Source organism: Ursus americanus, chromosome 23, assembly GCF_024610735.1.
Source record: "Ursus americanus isolate L20-20 chromosome 23, mUrsAme1.1.p, whole genome shotgun sequence".
NCBI classification, from domain to species: domain Eukaryota; kingdom Metazoa; phylum Chordata; class Mammalia; order Carnivora; family Ursidae; genus Ursus; species Ursus americanus.
The window spans coordinates 24,615,054-24,636,232 of record NC_142149.1 but is presented as its reverse complement, the minus strand read 5'-3'; the positions used below and the strand labels follow the sequence as shown (position 1 = coordinate 24,636,232).

Sequence of the window (21,179 nt, the reverse complement as noted above, 5' to 3'; positions counted from 1 at the left end):
CCAGGCTGGGAGGAGACCCCAAGCACATTCTTCCTCTCACTGTCATGCTGCAGAAATTAAAGACACATCTTCGGGCTGGGCGCCCGCCAAGCGTTTCAAGTCGAAAGTGGCAGAGGAGGCCCTGGGCCTCAGCTCTATGCCACGTGTAAAGAATGCTTGGAAAGCCTCTGCCCACAGCTCCTGGGACAGAGGTCTGAAACTGGATGTTGGGGCCGTGGCTGTCACACACCACACACACACGCAGAGCCCACCCCCAACTCCAGGGGTCCCCGAACATCCTTCAGAACCCCGGGTCTGAGACGTAGCAACTCCTTGTCATTTGAGGCTCCATCTCTTCTTTAAGACAGGCCTGGGATGCCTGGGCCAGCAGCGCCCAGGGAGGGGACTGGAGGCTGGAGTCCTGGCTTCGAGAACTCAGCCAGGGAGGTGGGCAGGTCATGGCAACCCTCATCCCAAGCCTGTGACACCCCTTCCCAGATAGTCACTGCAGAGGGACAGGACCCTTGTCCCCCTTGTCCCTGACCCCCAGGAGGTGGAGTGGGGGGGGATTGCCATCTCAGCAGCCCAATGCTGTCCTGCCCTGCCGTCGCTGGCACTAGGCGGGGGCAGATCCTGGGCCACAAGTCGCTGCCACATGGTGGGGATAATTGATGAAGGCCCGTCCCTCCATTGCTGTCTGCAGCCCTGCCTCTCTGGAAACTCTATATTTTCCCTTTAATTATAGCCCCTGCACTCTCCCTCCGCTGCCCCACCCGCACCGCTCATCCTGGCTGCCCACGGCCTACGTGGCTCCCTCCCCTTCTGTTCCCTTGGTCTTTTTTTTTTTTTTTTCCTTTGCCTTCGTTGCACAAAACCAGCTGGGGGAGGGCGTGGAGAGGGGCGGGGGGGGGAGGCAATGGAATTTTGGATGGTTTGGGGGAGGCGGGACTCCCCGCTTCCACGTTTGCAGCTCTGCAGTGTTGGGGGTGGGGTACCCAGGCAGGAGGGACTGGAGTTGATGGACACTGCAAAGGGACCCCAACTGCCTTCTCTTGGGCCCACAGATTTTGGTAGGGCCAAGAGTAGAGTGCTGTTGGGAGGTTGGGACGTGGGGAAGGGAGGACACTGGCTTCTGGGGCATTCCCCCAAATACAGCCTGTTGTTCTTGGGGTCTCCACCCCCCTTTCAGGGTACAGATGATTCCTGGTTCCAGGGGCAGAGAGCAATGCCTTCGGTTTTCAGGAAAGAGGTGGGGAAGTGGGGAACATCCTCTAAAATAAGGTCACTCGACCTTCCCTGCAATTCCATCCCAAACCCCCAAAGGGAAGCCTCCCCCTCACACCCAAATTCGCCCATATGCCCCAACCTTGAGTCCAGGTACGACCAGGGAGGGGCTTTCTGCAGCGCTCAGAAGGAGCACCCCCTCTCTGGTCCAAAGTCTTTTACCCAAGTGCTCCCAGGTTTGACTCTGCGGGGGCGGGAGGGTCTCTAACCAGGCCCTGGCCACCGCCTGGCCAGCGCTCACCCAAGACCCTTTTCTAGGTCCCTAGTGATCACAGCTGCCCCTGTGCAAGCTCACTGCTCTGGGGGGAAGAGTCCCAGGAGCTTCCCGCCGCCACTCTGCTGCCCTATCGCTTAACCCCCGCGCTTCCTCCTGGAGAGATCACACAAATTTCTCACCGGTGTCTCAGCCTCCCTACCCCATCTCTCTGAGTCACACCTTGCATTTGGGGGAGAGCATTTCAGTCCATCTTGGAGCCTGAAGCATGGCAGAACTGACGTCCTCACAATAAACCCCCTCTTGCCAACAAACCCCCACCCAAGTATCTCATTCCTAATGTCTGCAAAGGAATCTCTAACTTGTTTCCGAGATATGGCTGAGCTCCGTATCCCGCCACACCAGAAGACACCCTTAAACAGGCACATCTTTTAAATGTGCTGGTTCTCCTGTTTTAGAAGAGCACCCGGCCTCTTCATACCCATCCCTTAGTTCTTGCCCAGGATGTCTGTAGGGTGAATGAGGCATGGCCAGGACTACCTGCTCCAGATCACCCTCATTCCTTCCACCTCTGGAAGCTTCTCCTCCCCGCTCCCCAGTTCCAGTTCCTCCAGATGGGGGAGTCCCAGGAAGAAAGCCCAAGGGGCACCACTACCCACTCTTTAGCCCACGCTATACCGAGGACTTAGCCGAACCTCAGCCCCAGCATCTCTGGCTCGGGCTGGGCTGGGGGGCTGGGGAGGCCGAGCTGCGAAGGGGGGAGATGTGCGGTGGACTCCCTTCCCTTCCCTCCTCCTCCCCCTCTCCCTTCCAACTCCCAAATTGGGGGCCGGGCCAGGCAGCTCTGATTGGCTGGGGGACGGGCCGCCGGCTCCCCCTCTCCCAGGGGCAGAGTTCCTCCCCGCTCTCCATCAGGACGGTATAAAAGGGGCCCCGGCCAGTCGTCGGAGCAGACGGGAGTTTCTCCTCGGGGTCGGAGCAGGAGGCACGCGGAGTGTGAGGCCACGCATGAGCGGACGCTAACCCCCACCCCAGCCGCAAAGAGTCTACATGTCTAGGGTCTAGACATGTTCAGCTTTGTGGACCTCCGGCTCCTGCTCCTCGTAGCGGCCACCGCCCTCCTGACGCACGGCCAAGAGGAGGGCCAAGAAGAAGAAGACAGTAAGTCGCAAACTTTGAGGGAGTGCAGGGCTACTTGGTATCTTGCCCTGCGCTCGGTCCCGGGGGTCCACGACTTACTGAATCTCGGGATGCTCCGGAGGCTCAGGGATGGAAGGGAGATGGTGAGGGCTTTTCTCGGGCGCCGTGACAGAGAAGGCAGTGCACCCTGGGGGGGAGGGTGGAGATGAACGCCCCCGAGAGGGCAGGAGGGAGCGCCGCGGGAGTTGGCACAGGAGGGAGTCCCGAGCGCTCACTGTGGAGTACCACGGGGGAATTCGGGGCGGGGGGCGGTCTGGGGGCTGGCTGAGGGGAAAGTACGTCGAAGATGGGACGGGGGCGCCGTGCTGGGAGTTTGGAGCACAAGATGTAAAAGCTATCGGGAAGGCTGTGGGATGATTCATAAGGAAAGATTGTTTGCCCTCTCTGCAGGCTAGACAGTGTTGCTGGGGCCGCGGGGGTGCTGGGCTGAGGGGGGAGGGGGCGCGGAGAGTGGGCGGGTTGGAGGATGAGAAACTTTGGCGCGGACTTGGCAGGGCGGGGTCCTGGCGCCCTCTGCTGATCCACACTGAATCCCGTGCCTCCCCGTCCAGCGCTTCCTCGCGCAGGAACTTCATTAAGTGGACGGGCGTTATTGCCTGTTGTGGACCCCACCTCTTAGTCCTGGAAAATAAAGCTAGGGCCTGGGTAGCCTCAGTCTCTGAAAGTGGCCCGTCCCAGGAAATTGCTTAGTGTTGCCCGCCACCTAGTGGCCGTCTGAGTAGAAGCCCGTGCGGTGGGCGTGGTTAGTTAGCCTCATTACTATTTGCGGACTTTTTGGTTCTTTGGCTAAAGAGTGACCCAGAGGCTCTGGCTAGTTTTAGGAAGGAGGGGTTGTCCCGAGGGAGGGCTTTTGATATGTCTAGGCGCCGGAGGTTACGTTGTATCCTACTTTGGGGGTCCAATTCAAGTCTCTGGGCGGGACCTCAGGCCACTAGGCCCCGCCCCATCATCCTAGCCCCGCCCACGCAATCCCACCTGCCCTGGGATGGGGCGGCATGGGGGCTGGACCTCCCTTCTCTCCTCCTACCGGTCCCCCGACCCTACCCCCGTCTCCACCCATACCACGCCCCCCCCCACGCCCCGAGCCTGCCCGCTTGGTGGGGCCCCTCCTGTTCTCTCTCCTCCCCACTCCCCCATCTCCCCTCCCCCATCCAGTGGCTTTTTTATTTCCCTTGGCTTTAGCGCCGATGGGCTGGGGTTGGGAGTTGGAAGCAACTCCGGCCTAAAGCTTTGTTTAAATTCCTGAGAACTGGAAAGAGTTATAGCCGCCCTGGCCAGGCGCCTCGGCGCTGTCACTGGCCCTGATGAGGAGCAGATGAGCTTTTAAGGATTTGGGGAAGGGGGGGCGGGGAGGAGGAGGCGGGAAATGGAAAATCTAAAAGTGTCCTTACGACAGACGGGAAAGGCGGGTAGGACTGGAGTCCCTGGAGCCCCGACGTGGGGGGCTCGAGCGCCGCTGACAGCCCCTCCTTTCCCCTCTTGCCCCAGTCCCACCAGTCACCTGCGTACAGAACGGCCTCAGGTACTATGACCGAGACGTATGGAAACCCGAGGCCTGCCGGATCTGTGTCTGCGACAACGGCAACGTGTTGTGCGATGACGTGATCTGCGACGAAACCAAGAACTGTCCCGGCGCCCAAGTCCCCCCGGGCGAGTGCTGCCCCGTCTGCCCCGACGGCGAGGGTACAGCTCGGGGGCCTGGGGCTGGGGGGCGGGGGGCGGGGCTGCCGGGGGCATCGGGTGCAGACCCCGCCGCTCACCCGCATCTCTTCTCCCCTAGCGTCACCTACCGACCAAGAAACCACAGGAGTGGAGGTAATCCTCTGCCCTCGACTTTTGCCAGCCGCCCGAGTGTCCTCAAGCGCTTTCCGTCTCTAACCCGGCTTCTTTTGTTTCTTTTCTCCTCCCCCTACCCTCTAGGGACCCAAGGGAGACACTGGCCCCCGAGGTCCAAGGGTAAGTAAGCGTGGCCTTCGCTTGGCTGTGGGGGCTGTAGGTGCGCGTGGCCAAGGGCCTGCGCTCACGGCTGCCCTCCCCCTCCCCCGCTGCAGGGACCTGCCGGCCCCCCTGGCCGAGATGGCATCCCCGGCCAGCCTGGACTTCCCGGCCCCCCCGGACCTCCCGGCCCCCCCGGACCTCCTGGCCTCGGAGGAGTAAGTGAAGACTCAAGACAGTCCTGGCAGGCCCTGTGTGCTCCCCTCACCTCCTGTTCTTTGTTTTTTTGTGGGTTTTTTTGGCAGATGGCATACTTTATATTTTGAAATGATTTCAAACTTACAGAAAAGTTTCAAGACTAGTGCCAAGAACTCTCACACACACTTCACAGTTTGTCGCATTTGCTTTATCAGTCTCTATGTATACATATAACTGTCGCTATTTTTCCTTCTCAACCATTTGTACCAGAGCTAGCAGCTGATGTTATGTCCTTTTGCTCCTAAATACTTGAGTGTGTATTTCCTGAGAACAAGGACTTTCTCTTACCTGACCTTTGCACAATGATTACATTTCAAAATTCTAACATTGACACATAACTGTTATCTAACATATGGTCCCTGTCCAAATTTCAACAATATCCCAATAATGCCCTTTATAGCATCTTTTCTCCTGATCCAGGATCATGAATTCCATTTAACTGTCAAGTGTCTTCAGTTTCCTTTATTCTGGAACATTCCTCAGACTTTCTTTGTCTTTCATGACACTGAAATTTTTTTAAGAAGCCAGTTGCTTTGTAGAGGCCAATTCTTTTTATAAGACTGTCCCTCAATTTGGGTTGGCCGGGTGTGTCCCCGTAATTAGAGTTGGGCCCTGCATTTTTGGCAGGAATATCTCACAAGTGATGTTGTTGTCCTTCTTAGTGCGTCACATCGGGAGGCAAATGTCAAAATCCCACTGTCAGTGACGTCTTCTGCCTTTCAACTCACTGATTTCTCATGCACTCTCTCTTGTTTTTTTCTAGAACTTTGCTCCCCAAATGTCTTACGGCTATGATGAGAAATCAACTGGAGGAATCTCCGTGCCTGGCCCCATGGTGAGCCACTGGGGGGCAGAGAGGACAGAAGAGGAGCCAGTGGGGATCCAGACAGGATGGGCCAGTGGTGGCATATGGGGGTGGTATAGATAACTCAGGAGGTCAAGACGACCATTGGAACCTGAAGTCCAGAGAGGATGCAAGACAACTGGGTGGTCCCAACAGGAACCACTGGGAGATAGCAAGACCACACTCACATTGCACTTTCCTACAGAGGTATCGCTATGGCCTCTCTCTTTTTTTTTTCCTTTTGTAGGGTCCTTCTGGTCCTCGTGGTCTCCCTGGCCCCCCTGGCGCACCTGTGAGTATCCAGGATGTCATCATGTACTGTCCTGCGCTTTGGTCTTTAGAAGGGAGGATTGGGATGAGGGTAGAGAAGGTGCTCTGAGAGATCTGTTAGTGATCTGGGGAAAGACTGGTAGGGACCTGTCCTTCTAACCGAATCCCTCTTTCCATGTTCTCCAGGGTCCCCAAGGTTTCCAAGGCCCCCCTGGTGAACCTGGCGAGCCTGGAGCCTCGGTAAGTGCCCCCCAACTTGTACCCTGTGCAAATGCACTGTCTCTGTACAAATACGTGGATTCTCCTATTGAAGGACCCCTCCCCCCCTGCTGTCTGGGGTCTTCCCTACCTCCTCCTTCCAATCCCAGCCTTCCCCTTCTTTTTTTCCTCCATTATCCTGGTTATTCTAATCTCCTTTCTTATTGTTTCCTCTAGGGTCCCATGGGTCCCCGTGGTCCCCCTGGCCCCCCTGGCAAGAACGGAGATGATGTAAGTAGCCCAGGCGAGAAGATCCCGTCTAGCCCCCAACACCTCCATGGGCTAGGTCCCTCTAATCTCCACTCCAGTGCCCCACCACCTTTGGGGGTGATGCCCAGAGAAAGGAGGCCAAGTTCTCCCTGATGCACGGGACGGCCCTTGAACAATGATCTCCACCCCTTGTGGGATGTCTCCCCATCTCCCCAGTGGAGGTGACCGGCCCTCCCCTCACCCCAGCCACCTTGATGCATTCCCCAAACCCGTCCCTCGGGATGAATGACTTCCTTAGGCTTCATGGCTCTGGGCATCTTAGATCTGCTCTCCATAGATAGAAATAAACAGAAATACCTTTGGAGGGACTCAAAATTCACCCAACAAGGATCTTGCAGTAGATTTAAGCTGAGCTCTAAATGCAAAGATAAGATTCTGGGTTCCTAATCCTCACCTTCTGACAGCACTAAGAAAACTCAGCCCTTCCGCGCTTTTGCAGCCCACAGGGGACAGGGGCATGATGGCCTTTTCTCTTCCTTTCAGGGTGAAGCTGGAAAGCCTGGTCGTCCTGGTGAGCGTGGGCCTCCTGGACCTCAGGTGAGTGGGGATGCATGGCTGGCTGTGGACTTTGCTACAGGGGGGCTTCATTTGGGAGCTGTGTCCCCAGTGGCAACTTCTAATGGCCCTGCCTCTCTCCTCCTTTTCTTTTCTCTCCAGGGTGCTCGGGGATTGCCTGGAACAGCTGGTCTTCCTGGAATGAAGGGACACAGAGTAAGTCCCCTTTGAGCCATCTAAGCTCCCAGAATCCCAGCATCCGACCTTTCCAGCCCCTTACCCCAAAAGATCCTGTGTGCAAGCTGGTGGGGGGTAGCTACAGAAGTCCCAAGGGATAGAGAGTAGATATCCAAAAGAACTTCCCTCCATCGGGAAAGAAATCTCAATAAAGCGATTGGGCGAGCTCTTGGCCCAGTTGGGGTTCAGTCTAGTGCAGAGACAGAGGCTGCGGTGACCTCCTGAGGCACCTTCTCAGCTCAGAGTGGGAACCAAGGTGGTCCACCCCTTCCAGCGGGACTCACCTTGGCCCTTCTTCCTATCTTAGGGTTTCAGTGGTTTGGATGGTGCCAAGGGAGATGCTGGTCCTGCTGGTCCCAAGGTAAGAAGATGCCCAAATGTCGTGGGCCTCGTCCCCCCCCCCAATTCCCACCCCATGAACGAATTCCTGACTGTATTCTCTATTCTCTAGGGTGAGCCCGGTAGCCCTGGTGAAAATGGAGCTCCTGGTCAGATGGTGAGTGTGCCCAGGTCTAGAAGGAAGAGAGGGAGCAGGGTATAGGGGCACGATGAGGTTTGGGGGGAAAGGGTAGGGTCTCCCATCTTATGTGGCTTTTCTGGCTTTTGTTGTCAGGGCCCCCGTGGTCTGCCTGGTGAGAGAGGTCGCCCTGGAGCCCCTGGCCCTGCTGTAAGTACTCCTGGCCCCTTGGGGGACGCCTGGGCTCTGGCAGGAGCTCCTGATGAGTTACAGGGACTGGCCCGTGCCCATCGCACGTAACTGGGGCTTCCCCTCTCTCCGGCAGGGTGCTCGTGGAAACGATGGTGCTACTGGTGCTGCTGGGCCCCCTGTGAGTATGGCCCTTGACCTCAGGCCTGGGAGTGGGGAGGGCTCTCAGTGTCAGCATGCGCCTCGGAATCCCAGGACCTCTTCTGTCACAGGCTGGGACTTGCCGCTGCCACCTTCCTTCTTGACATTTCCATTTCATTCACAGGGTCCCACTGGCCCCGCTGGTCCTCCTGGCTTCCCTGGTGCTGTTGGTGCTAAGGTGAGCCCCCTGCCCTCCTCTGAGCACAGCTCCCACAGGCCAAGGGATGGGTATCTCTCTGCTCCCCAAACCGGAGGGACCCAGCGAAGCCTATTCCCCTCTGTCCTGGGATCCTCTTCTCCCATCTGGGAGTCTTGATTCTTGGGCTTCCTGTCCCTCCCCTCCCCCCACCCCGACATCCAAAGGTGAGGTTGGGCTCCCAGGCTGGCTCCTGACATGTCCTTTTCTTCCCATCCAGGGTGAAGCTGGTCCCCAAGGAGCCCGTGGCTCTGAAGGTCCCCAGGGTGTGCGTGGTGAGCCCGGCCCCCCTGGCCCTGCTGGTGCTGCTGGCCCTGCTGTGAGTGTCGTCTCCTAACCGCCCGGGCCCGCCGGGCCACTCCCCAGTTCCCAGTCCCGGCCTGTCACTCACCCCCTCTCTCTGTGCCACAGGGAAACCCTGGTGCTGACGGACAGCCTGGTGCTAAAGGTGCTAATGTACGTACCCCGTGGGTGTCAGAGCTGCCCCGGTGCCCCCCTGCCACCGGCCCCTTGCCCTCCGCTCTGGGCTCAACTTCTTCTGCTTCCCACAGGGCGCTCCTGGCATTGCTGGCGCTCCCGGCTTCCCCGGTGCCCGAGGCCCTTCTGGACCCCAGGGCCCCAGCGGTCCTCCTGGCCCCAAGGGTAACAGCGTAAGTACCCCTCTGTCACCAGTGGCCCAGCCCACGCACTGGCTCCAGTGTGCCCCCCCCCCGGGGAGCAGGAGGAGCCAGGCCAGCTGAGTACCCCCGACTCCCTGCTCATCCTCTTTTCCTCCCTGGTGCAGGGTGAACCCGGTGCTCCCGGCAACAAAGGAGACACTGGCGCCAAGGGAGAGCCCGTAAGTTCCCCCACAGCTCAGCCTGTCTGCCCTGGGAACGCCTGGGGGGAGACCCCAGGGGGATGGGAGCCCTCACTGCTGGCCTTCCCCTGGCTTCTGCCCTCTCCAGGGCCCCACTGGTATTCAAGGCCCCCCTGGCCCTGCTGGGGAAGAAGGAAAGCGAGGAGCCCGAGGTGAACCCGGACCCACTGGCCTGCCTGGACCCCCCGGCGAGCGTGTAAGTTCCCCCTTCTTTGTCCCCCAGCGCCAGCCTGGCGCCCCCATGTTGGAGCTCACCAGTCTCTTCTCCCCCTGCAGGGCGGACCTGGTAGCCGTGGTTTCCCTGGTGCAGATGGTGTCGCTGGTCCCAAGGTCAGCTCCCTTCACGGCTAGGCTGCCACCCTGCTGCGCCCCAGGCATTCCCTTCCTGTCCCCGTGGAGTCGCCCCCCACCTCCTGCCCCAGTCATTACGCTCCAGACCGTTGCTGCGGACTCTCTTCACACTGGGCTTCACCTTGACCTTCCCCCTGCCACCAGTGCCCCTCAGAGCACCCCACTCTGCCCCGCCGGGAGGAGTAAGAAGCTGGCCCATGGTAAAGAAGCCCAGACTTGAGACCCTGATTGTCCCTCTGACTCCCCCAACCAGGGTCCCGCTGGTGAACGTGGCTCTCCTGGCCCCGCTGGCCCCAAAGGTTCCCCCGGTGAAGCGGGTCGTCCCGGTGAAGCTGGTCTGCCTGGTGCCAAGGTGAGCCCGGCCCCTCTGCCCCGCTTGTCCTGAGACCCTGCCCGTCCTGGGTGGGGTCTGAAATGAGGCGCCCCACACCAGGACCGTGGATCTGCCTCCTGAGGTGGCCCCTCCCCTCCTCGGTCCCCCTTCTCCCCACCTGGCTCACACCTGTCTGCCTCCCCCTAGGGTCTGACTGGAAGTCCTGGCAGCCCCGGTCCAGATGGCAAAACTGGACCCCCTGTAAGTATCACTCCCCCCGGGGCCCCTCCCACTCTCCCAAACACCCACCTTCTGTCCTCACCTCCGATTCTGTGCCTTCCGTCCTTAGGGTCCCGCTGGTCAAGATGGTCGCCCCGGCCCCCCAGGCCCCCCCGGTGCCCGTGGTCAGGCTGGCGTGATGGGATTCCCTGGGCCTAAAGGTGCTGCTGTGAGTATTCATGGAGGAAAGTTGCAGAGCCAGGGGCAGGCACTCCTGGGAGATGAGAGTCCTGGGCACCAGTCCCAGTGTTGCCACTGACTTGCTGTGTGGCCTCGGGCCACTCACTGCCGCTCTCTGGGCCTCAGTCTCCCTATTCAGAAAATGAGACCTCTCCTGGCTCTCCTCCCATCGCCCTCTCCTTGGAAATAAGTATTGCTGGAATAGCCCCCCCACACACACACAGAGGGGTAGACTGGGCCTGTAATATGATAGTCACCCCTAAATCTTGGGGAGTTCTTGGAGGTTGAAAAGGAGGTTCCAGAGGAGAAGAAAGCCCTTTGCAGCTCAGGTCACCATGGGCATTTGGTGGCATGAAGGAAGGGAGAGGGTGGGGGCAGCAGCCTGAAGGGACACGTGGTCTGGGGGGAGAGGGCTCAAGGAGACACGAAGGGACCAGCGGTAACAGCCAGCCAAGCGTACCAGAGCCGGGAGAAAAGAAAACCCCTTAAAAAATGTCACTCGGGGTAAACCAGAAGGACCCAGGAGGCCTGGCTTCCCATTTAAGCCCCCTTGACTCTGACTCTCTTTCCCCACAGGGAGAGCCTGGCAAGGCTGGAGAGCGAGGTGTGCCTGGCCCCCCTGGTGCTGTTGTGAGTATTGCCCTGTGGTCCCTGCCCCCATACTGCCCCTGCTCGTGACACATCCCCTCCTCACATGAGGGGCACAGAACGGGCAGCCCCTCATCAGGGCAGCGGAAGCCCCCAGCGGGGTCTGCTCTGTGCCCTGCTCAGGCGCCCCACTGGCCCCTCTGCCTCTAGCAGCTGCCCTCCTCCCCTGCCACCTCCTCCCCACCCTGAGTCCTTTGCTCTCTCCCCACAGGGTCCTGCTGGCAAAGACGGAGAAGCTGGGGCTCAGGGACCCCCTGGCCCTGCTGTAAGTGTCCCTGACAGGCAGTCTGGGGAGGGGGCACTGTGGAGACACCTCGTCCCCCTTTTCTCCTGGACCTTCCTGTGACCACAGCGTTCTCTCTGTGACAGGGCCCCGCTGGCGAGAGAGGCGAACAAGGCCCAGCTGGCTCCCCCGGATTCCAGGTGAGGCCTCCCGCCTGGCAGGGGTTGAAGGTCTGGGGTCCCCCTTGTTCTTTTTCAGAGTCTAATCTCACCCTTTCCTTCCCTCCCCCATTTCCCAGGGTCTCCCTGGCCCCGCTGGTCCTCCCGGTGAAGCAGGCAAACCCGGTGAACAGGTAAGAGGTCGCAGGCGGCCAGAGAGGTGGGGAATGCAGGGCACCTCAAGGGAGAGGCCAGCCCTCCTAGCTAAACAGATAACCAGCAGCTGGAGGGATCCAGGTTAGACACCCCGCAGGACTTCCCGTCATGAAGGGAGCCACACAGAGGGAAGCAGAGAGCTGAACATCTGCATGATATGATCAGGACGGCCCGCGTGGCTGCTGGCCCGGATGACTTTTTTTTTTTTTTTTTTTTTGGAGCTGCCGGGATAACTCTGACGTTTCCCTGAGCGCAGATTTTGGGGAGGGGGCTGTCTCTGACACAGCCCCAGGAGGAAGAGAGCGCTAAGCCCAGTTCAGGCCTGAGAAGGACTTGGTCTCTAATGACAGACCCTGAGGGCCAGCCCCCAGGAGGAGAACAAGAATGCTTTCGCGTGGGGAGGGCCAAGGTGGGGTTGGCTCACTCTCTGTCCCTCCCTCCCCCTCAGGGTGTTCCTGGCGACCTTGGTGCCCCCGGCCCCTCCGGAGCAAGAGTAAGTAGAGCCTCTTGCTGTTCCTGCCGAGACGCCCAATGCTTGGCCCTGTCTCTGGAGCAGCCATCACGCGCCCTGTCCTTCCCTTCCAGGGCGAGAGAGGTTTCCCCGGTGAACGTGGTGTGCAAGGTCCCCCCGGCCCCGCAGGTCCCCGTGGAGCCAACGGTGCCCCTGGCAATGATGGTGCTAAGGTGAGGGCAGCAGGGGGACCGGGTCCAGCCCCTCTTGAGGCGGGGGTGCCTGGCTGTGGCCAAAGCCCCCCAAGATGTGGGTGAGGAATGGGAGAGGGACAGGACGGGGTGGGGTCCATGTGCAGCCCCAAGTTCTGGGCTGGGAGCCTTCTTAATCCTCAGCACCGAGACTGGGAGGTATCAAGAGGGGGCTCAGGGCTGTGACCCAGTCCTGGGACCCCAGGCCTCATGCCAGTCCTCTTGGTTGTCACCTAGGGTGATGCTGGTGCCCCCGGAGCCCCAGGTAGCCAGGGCGCTCCTGGCCTTCAGGGAATGCCTGGTGAACGAGGTGCAGCTGGGCTTCCCGGCCCTAAGGGTGACAGAGTAAGTCACCCCCCACCCCCACAGCTGTGCAGGCTCCCATCTCTGTCTCCCTCTGCTTTGAACGCCCCAGCCTCTTTCTTTACCCTCCCTGGGATCTGCCCCTCATCTCCTTAATCTTCCCTTCTTCCCCTCTGGCCTCTTGGCTGATAAATCCCTTTCCAGCCTATCCAGGCTCTTCCCTCCCCACGAATGACCATGGCATCTGGAAGAAAGGGGACCTCCTGGCTGGGGACCCCTTATCCATCCCTCTACACAGGCATGGGCCTCTTAACCTAAGTTCCATCAAAGTCCCCAAGCAGATGCCTTTTCCTCTGAAAGATCTCGAGTCCTGAGCCCATGTTGGGGGCAGGGCAGAGCTGGGGAGGAGTCCCAGACACTAGCACGGTGTTCCAGGTCACCTCCCTGTCCCGCACTGGAAGTCTCAGGCTTTCCTGTGTCTTTAGGGTGATGCTGGTCCCAAAGGTGCTGACGGTTCTCCTGGCAAAGATGGTGTCCGTGGTCTGACTGGACCCATTGGTCCTCCTGGCCCCGCCGGTGCCCCTGGTGACAAGGTAAGGTGGCCCCACCATCTTCCCTAACACACAGCTTCCCCACAAGCCTTGGGCATGGCTTTTGGCAGGAGGCAGGTCCTGCCATTCTGAGCTGGTGACCCGAAGGTGGGAGGACCAGAGGGGAGGGGAGGCTCTCCTGGGGTCATCTCCTGGGAGGACTCAGGATGTGTCCCTGACCTGAGCCTCTTGTCCGTCCCTCTCAGGGTGAAGCTGGTCCTAGCGGCCCTGCTGGTCCCACTGGAGCTCGTGGTGCCCCCGTGAGTACAGAAGACCCACACTCTGCCCTAGGCTTCATACTTCTTGCCTCCTCCACCTTCACTCTCACCTGCTCTGGGCCCTGGGGAAGGCTCCTCGGGGCCCATCTTCCCCCCCAACTCTGCTCCACCCCAGCCCAGGGCCCCACTCCAACCTGCCTCCTTTTTTTCTAGGGAGACCGTGGTGAGCCTGGTCCCCCCGGCCCTGCTGGCTTCGCTGGCCCCCCTGTGAGTACCAAGACCCCCATCATTTCTATCACCCGCTGGGACCTGGGACCTTGGGTGACTGCCGAAGGACAGAGGCGTCGGCCGGAGTCAGGGAAGGAGGGCGGAGAGGGGATCGTGTCCCATTCGAGCATCTTTCTTCCTGGAGTCTCTGCCCTTCCCAAGCCCCGTGGAACCACCTGATCCCCTGAGCTGCCATGCCCCGCTCCTCTGCTCACCGTCCTCCCTCCTCCCCCAGGGTGCTGATGGCCAACCCGGTGCTAAAGGCGAACCCGGTGATGCTGGTGCTAAAGGCGACGCTGGTCCCCCTGGCCCCGCTGGACCCACTGGACCCCCTGGCCCCATTGTGAGTATCTCACCCTCTGGCCCTGAGCTTCAGGCAGGCCTGGGCCCGGGACCGGCCCGGTCTTAACGGCCCTGTGCTCTCCTCTAGGGTAACGTTGGTGCTCCTGGACCCAAAGGTGCTCGCGGCAGTGCCGGTCCCCCTGTGAGTATCTCACTCCGCTTCTCTGCTGGGACTCCTTCCAACCGCTATTCGGAGGGAGGGGTGGCCGGGCCAGCTCAGGGGGCTGTGCTGCCTCTGACCTCTCTGTTCTCTTCTGCCAGGGTGCTACTGGTTTCCCTGGTGCTGCTGGCCGAGTCGGTCCCCCCGGCCCCTCTGTAAGTAACTGTAGTGGAGCTGCTCTGGCGGGGGGGGTGGGGGGTGGTGTTGCTGGTGAGGGGCACAGGTGGGGGGAGGGGGGGTGGGCTCCTCTGAGGCCTCGGTGGCGCTCCAGAATCCACTGGAATGTGACAGCTCCCCTTCTCCCTGCCCAGGGAAATGCTGGACCCCCTGGCCCCCCTGGCCCTGCTGGCAAAGAAGGCGGCAAAGGCCCCCGTGGTGAGACCGGCCCCGCTGGACGTCCTGGTGAAGTCGGTCCCCCCGGTCCCCCTGGCCCCGCTGGCGAGAAAGGATCCCCTGGTGCTGATGGACCTGCTGTAAGCCCAAGCTCCGGAGGGCTCCCGAGCGGGGGTGTGCTTCCTGGCCGCTGCAAGGAGCCTCACCCTCCCCTCCCTCCCCCAGGGTGCTCCTGGCACTCCTGGACCTCAAGGCATTGCTGGACAGCGTGGTGTGGTCGGCCTGCCCGGTCAGCGAGGAGAAAGAGGCTTCCCCGGTCTTCCCGGCCCCTCTGTGAGTGCCCCCTCACCTCGGGGACTCCCGAGACGAACCATCACTGGGACTGCGGACTTGGAGGCTGCAGGATGGGGGCACTGGGGCCAGAGAGAACAGAAGCGGGAGATGAAGCTGGGGGCCCTCCCCCACCCTGTCTCTGGCCTGACTCTCTCTTCTCCTTCAGGGTGAACCTGGCAAGCAAGGTCCTTCCGGAGCAAGTGGGGAGCGTGGCCCCCCTGGTCCCATGGGCCCCCCTGGATTGGCTGGACCCCCTGGCGAGTCTGGACGTGAGGTGAGCCATCACCAGCCCCGTGCCAGTGCCCCCAACGAGGCCACTTTGGCCTTTGCCCGAGCCTCCCTTCCCCTGGCTGATACTCACCTGTCCCTCTCTCTCTGCAGGGATCTCCTGGTGCTGAAGGCTCCCCTGGACGAGATGGTTCTCCCGGCCCCAAGGTAAGAGGGCTGCTCCCCAGGGCCACAGCCCCACCTGCTGCTCCCCAGCCCCAGCCTGGCCCCTTTAGCTGGGACTGACTCCTCGTCCCCTCCTCTGCCGCTCTCAGGGTGACCGTGGTGAGACCGGCCCTGCTGGACCCCCTGGTGCCCCTGGTGCTCCTGGTGCCCCTGGCCCTGTTGGCCCCGCTGGCAAGAGCGGCGACCGTGGTGAGACTGTAAGTAGCCGGACTCTAGCCTGCTGTTTCAGGGCTGGGGACTCTCCGGGCCGGCCCGCGGGCCTGCAGATGAGCATCTGATTTCACCGAGGCTGGGGGAGGGGGAGGGGGTCTTGCGAGATGGCCAGGCCCCTGGCCTTCCTGAACACCCGAGCCACAGCCCAGCCTCGAGGCCCTGCTCCCAGATCGGCCCTCCCCTCCCCCGAGGACTGGGGTTTGTCCCCACGTGCTTACCCCAGCTCACACGAAGCCTGAAGTCACCTGAAGGTTCATCTGGGGCTCAGGAGGGATGGACGTGGCCATGGGGTGGTTTCATCCCGCAGCTCAGGCCGTAGAAGGATCTAACATGCTCTGTGCTCTCCCCAGGGTCCTGCTGGTCCTGCTGGCCCGATCGGCCCCGTTGGTGCTCGTGGTCCCGCTGTAAGTGCCCAGCTCTGGCCCTCGTGTCCTCAGTACCTGGCCCGGATGTGGACTACACCCCACTTGGTGCTAATGAACCTTCCATCTGACAGCCTGTCCCCTCTTCTCTTCTAGGGACCCCAAGGCCCCCGTGGTGACAAGGGTGAGACAGGCGAACAGGGTGACAGAGGCATAAAGGGTCATCGTGGCTTCTCTGGTCTCCAGGGTCCCCCTGGTCCTCCCGTGAGTATGCTCAGCCCCCAGCTGCCCTTGAGCCCTGTTATACAATGAGGGGGGATGCTGCCTCAGTTTCCCCTCCGGATAGTCATTCTCCCTCCTCCTTAGCAGGGACTGGGGTGTAAAGATCTATAGACATTTCTAAGGGGCTTCTGGGAGGGTGAGGGACACAAAGAGGGGGTGGAGGGGTTCTTAGCCTATGAACACCTTGGAATTAGATGTCCACAATAACGGGGAAGGGGACAGGTTGCTGGCCACACTTGACCCACACGGGGTCTTACCGCCTTTGCATCTGTCCTTCAGGGCTCTCCTGGTGAACAAGGTCCTTCTGGAGCTTCTGGTCCTGCTGGTCCCCGAGTAAGTCATGCTTCTATCTATCTTCCCTTGCTGGGGCCCAAGCCCAGGCTTACTTCAGGGCCCTCTGCCTGGAACACAGGTGTCCCCACCTCTCTGTAGAAGGATTCTGGGGGCAGGGGTTGGGAGAAGGGAAGAAGAATCCTGGACAATCTTGCCTGACTGTGGGAATGAACAAGGATGAGGCCGTGGAGGCCAAGCCAGGTGGGGAGGGTGGTCTGCTTCTCCGCAGAGTTGGGCTGGTGGTCCTGTGCTTTCCAGCAGGCTTCCTCCAACCATCTTCCCCTTTGCAGGGTCCCCCTGGCTCTGCCGGTTCTCCTGGCAAAGACGGACTCAACGGTCTCCCAGGCCCCATTGGCCCCCCTGGTCCTCGTGGTCGTACTGGTGATGCTGGCCCTGTTGTACGTAGCCCTCCACCCCATCCGCCCGTGGCCCTCAGCCCCAAGGGCGCTTGGACCCTGGTAATCCCGGCTCTTCTCCCTCTCTGTGCAGGGTCCCCCCGGCCCTCCTGGACCCCCTGGTCCCCCCGGTCCTCCCAGCGGCGGTTTCGACTTCAGCTTCCTGCCCCAGCCACCTCAAGAGAAGGCTCACGACGGCGGCCGCTACTACCGGGCCGATGATGCCAACGTGGTCCGTGACCGTGACCTCGAGGTGGACACCACCCTCAAGAGCCTGAGCCAGCAGATCGAGAACATCCGGAGCCCTGAAGGAAGCCGCAAGAACCCTGCCCGCACCTGCCGGGACCTCAAGATGTGCCACTCCGACTGGAAGAGCGGTGAGGGCCTGCCCCTGTGGTGCCCTTCCTCCTCCCCCTCCTGCCGTGACGGCGCTGAGCCCTGAGCGGCCCAGATGCCCCCGTGGGCCCCACCACCCCTACCTGCCCTGACCCCATCTTGCTCCGTCCCACCGCAGGAGAATACTGGATTGACCCCAACCAAGGATGCAACCTGGATGCCATCAAGGTCTTCTGCAACATGGAGACAGGCGAGACCTGCGTGTACCCCACTCAGCCCCATGTGGCCCAGAAGAACTGGTACATCAGCAAGAACCCCAAGGAAAAGAGGCACGTCTGGTACGGCGAGAGCATGACCGACGGATTCCAGGTGCGTCAGCTGGACCTGGAGCCGCTCTCCCAAGAGAGGCTGGCCCGGGGCTCAGAAGGGGCAGGAGGGGAGGTCCTGGGTGGACTAGACCTCTGCTAAGGGGGACGGACAGAGCTGGGCTGGGAGGCAGGAGTCCTGGGCCCTTGATCCTGGCTCAGACACAGGGTGCTCACAGATGAGCAAGGGGTGTTATTTCTGGATGGGAGAGGGGTCCGCCGGGATGCTCTCAGAGGACTCCAGGGAGGGAGGCGGGGACTGGAGGCTCTGGCGTGGTCACTCACTCGCTTCTCCCACCCCCACCCCCACCCCACAGTTCGAGTACGGTGGCCAGGGCTCCGATCCTGCCGATGTGGCCATTCAGCTGACGTTCCTGCGCCTGATGTCCACCGAGGCTTCCCAGAACATCACCTATCACTGCAAGAACAGCGTGGCCTACATGGACCAGCAGACCGGCAACCTCAAGAAGGCCCTGCTCCTCCAGGGCTCCAACGAGATCGAGATCCGGGCCGAGGGCAACAGCCGCTTCACCTACAGTGTCACCTACGACGGTTGCACGGTGAGTCCCGGGTCGGCTCGCTGTCTGGGCTCCGGCTTCCCTGGCAGGCCGTACTTGCCCTCGCGCCACCGCTCCCACCCGGTGACACCCCTCTCCCGTTGTCTCCCCTTCACCCCAGAGTCACACCGGAGCCTGGGGCAAGACAGAGATCGAATACAAAACCACCAAGACCTCCCGTTTGCCCATCATCGATGTGGCACCATTGGACGTCGGCGCCCCAGACCAGGAATTCGGCATGGATGTTGGCCCTGTCTGCTTCCTGTAAACTCCCTCCCACCCAACCCGGCGTCCTCCCACCCAACCCACTCACCCCTGACCCTGGAAACAGACAAACAACCCAAACCGAACCCCCCAAAAAGCCAAAAAATGGGAGACAATTTCACATGGACTTTGGAAAATATTTTTTTCCTTTGCATTCATCTCTCAAACTTAGTTTTTATCTTTGACCAACTGAACATGACCAAAAACCAAAAGCGCATTCAACTTTACCAAAAAAAAAAAAAAAGAATAAATAAATAACTTTTTAAAAAAGGAAGCTTGGTCCACTTGCTTGAAGACCCATATGGGGGTAAGTCCTTTTCTGCCCGTTGGGCTTATGATGCCTCAACACTGCCCTTTCTGCTCCTTTCTCCATCCCTCCTTGGGGCCTCCCCTTCAGTGCTCCCCAAATCTAAGTCTCCCCAAAAGACACAGGAAACAATGCATTGGCTGCCCAGCAACCAAAGGCAATGCTAAAACACCCAAGTGACCCCCACACTCCCAGCCCGCTCCCCTCACCCAGCACCCCCAAACCCTGGGGGGACCTGAGGTTCTCAGACTGCCAAAGAAGCCTCCACCATCTGGCATCCCCGTGGCTCCTGCATCAATCCCCTCTTCGTTTTCGAGGGGGCGTGCTGGGGGACCACGGGCCCCTCGCTGCCTGCCTGGTTTGGAGGAAAGTCAGGAGGGGCCACGACAGAGCGGAAGGAAACCGCGGATTCATTCGGGGACATGTGTCAATCCCCCGTGCGACAGGGCTGGGTGGGAGAGACTGCTCTGTTCCTTGTGTAATTGTGTCGCTGAAGGACTACCTCTTCTTGTCTTTGTGTGTCACCGGGGCAACTGCGTGGGGGCGGGGGTGGGGGCAGGGCGGAAGGGGCTCCCCATTTTATATCAAAGGTGCTACATCTGTGTGATGGGGTGGGGTGGGGAAGGAATCACCGGTGCTATAGAAGTCGAGGCGCCCCACCCCCAGGCCAGCAAATGTTCCTTTTTGTTCAAAGTCTTTTTTTATTCTTTGGTTTTTTTTTTTTTTTCCTTGCGGATGGGGACTCGTGAATTTTCTAAAGGTGCTACTTAACTTGGAGGGAGAGAGTGTCGCAGCTCGGTGCTCCCTTCCACCCCCTCTCCGCCCCCCTGGCCGCCTTTCTCTCCATCTCTTTCTGTCTCTCTCTGAAACCCGCTCCTCAGCTCACCCCATCCTCACGGCCTCTCTGTCCTGTGTCCTCTCTCTGGGTTTCAGAGCACAAACTTCCCAAAGCGCAAAGCAGTTTTTTCCCCTAGGGCTGGGAGGAAGCAAGACTCTGTACCTATTTTGTATGTGTATAATAATTTGAGATGTTTTTAATTATTTTGATTGCTGGAATAAAGCATGTGGAAATGACCCAAACATATCTGCAGTGGCCTTCTGATTTCCTGCCTTGGAGTCTGGGGGGCGGGGTGGGGAGCCTTGGGTGGGTGCTTTGGAGGGGGGGTGGGGGGTGGGCTCTCCTCTTTCTTGCCCTTTCCCTCCTCCCCCTCCTCCTCTTCATCTAACACCGTCCACAGGGGCTCCCCCCTTCCTCTTGCCTTTCTTATGCCTTAACCCTTTCCCCCTCCCTCATGCAGTCTTCCTGGCTTGTCTCCCAAATGCCCTTATTGCTCACAGGGCCACACAGGCTACCCCCACGTGCAGCAGCGCACGCATGTGCACACGCCTCCCTTCAGATCCTGGGCTGCCCAAACCTCAGGCCCACTCTCCATCAACACCAGCAACTCCGCTGTGGCTGTGGGCACCCCGCAAGGTGTGGGGGTGGGGCGAGTGGAAGACACTGCCCAGGGGGCATGGCTGAGGGAGGCGGGACTGGTGAGGTCTACCTGGGAGCCCCTCAGCAAGGCTTCTCCCTGGGCAAACATGGAGGGTCGTCTGGCCTCTCCTCCCTCCTCGTTCACTCTGAGGTCCCCCAACGGAGCCACAGGCAGGACAGCTCCAGAAGGGTCTCTGAGAGGAGAGGAATGGCTTTGGCTCTCCGGATCCAGGGAAAGAGGGAGGGAGCCCGCTTGCCCTCAGAGGAACCTCCCCAGGGCCCTCGAGCTGCCATCAAGGCACTTACAGGGTGCTGTCCTGCGGGCAACAGGCCCTGAGCCTCTGGACAGGTATCAGGTCCTTCTTGGCCTTCTAAGTCCCCATGACACCGGGGTGCATGGTGGCCTGGCAGGTCCTTTAGTCTGGCCTCTGCCTCTTGCCCACGCCTGATCCTTTCCAAAACATTCTTGCTTCCTCTGCCTCCTTCTTCTCCCTCCCTTCTCCCTCCCCCTCTGCCCACCACTCACCCCTGCCTGCCTGAGAACCTGAGGCCCCTGGAGGGAAAAGGTGATTTTCAGCTCCCCAGCCTCAGGGAAGGGGGATAGCCGTGAGTAGTGTCTGGGGACACAGAGGTATTGAGAAGTCGGAGCGGACCAGGCGCCCAGAGACCTGGAGACAGGGAGAAGTTGAAGCCCGTGCCCCCAGCCCACCCACCCAAAGTCTCAGGGCCTAAACCGCCAAGGCAAGAAAGGCCCCCCCACTCCGTCCCTCCCTCGGGTCTCAGAGAAACAAAGTCTAAGAGGCCATCGGCGGCAAAGCTAATGCCATTGCTGTCATCAAGTGGTCATGACGATTAATTGTGCCTTTAATAATTCATCATTAGCACTCCTACCACGATCTGGACAGTGTAGTAAAGGAATTAGTCTCGAGTGGTTAGGAAATATGACATGTAGATGAGGGTTTCTTCATAGGCAAACTGCCCGACCTGTGCGGTGATGGATGGGTGATGCCTGGGAACCCCCGTCTGCCCCGGGTCTCCAGGATCCCCCCCTGCCCCCAGGGGACAGCCAAGGC

General features: G+C 60.2%; 1 protein-coding gene across 1 annotated transcript; it reads left to right on the top strand.

Moving 5' to 3' along the window:
* Positions 1–2,410: 2,410 nt before the first annotated feature.
* Positions 2,411–19,709, top strand: COL1A1 (collagen type I alpha 1 chain). The gene is made up of 51 exons (XM_045773051.2): positions 2,411–2,638; positions 4,166–4,360; positions 4,458–4,492; positions 4,598–4,633; positions 4,729–4,830; positions 5,634–5,705; positions 5,962–6,006; positions 6,171–6,224; positions 6,420–6,473; positions 6,996–7,049; positions 7,170–7,223; positions 7,552–7,605; positions 7,696–7,740; positions 7,858–7,911; positions 8,027–8,071; positions 8,216–8,269; positions 8,508–8,606; positions 8,699–8,743; positions 8,839–8,937; positions 9,072–9,125; positions 9,235–9,342; positions 9,423–9,476; positions 9,751–9,849; positions 10,018–10,071; positions 10,160–10,258; positions 10,846–10,899; positions 11,129–11,182; positions 11,287–11,340; positions 11,439–11,492; positions 11,963–12,007; positions 12,100–12,198; positions 12,454–12,561; positions 13,005–13,112; positions 13,316–13,369; positions 13,541–13,594; positions 13,830–13,937; positions 14,025–14,078; positions 14,198–14,251; positions 14,408–14,569; positions 14,655–14,762; positions 14,929–15,036; positions 15,144–15,197; positions 15,305–15,412; positions 15,779–15,832; positions 15,947–16,054; positions 16,352–16,405; positions 16,696–16,803; positions 16,895–17,177; positions 17,315–17,505; positions 17,819–18,061; positions 18,180–19,709. Exons 1-51 carry the CDS (start codon positions 2,545–2,547, stop codon positions 18,324–18,326), a joined length of 4,386 nt encoding a protein of 1,461 aa, XP_045629007.2. The 5' UTR covers positions 2,411–2,544; the 3' UTR covers positions 18,327–19,709.
* The last annotated feature ends 1,470 nt before the right edge of the window (positions 19,710–21,179 follow it).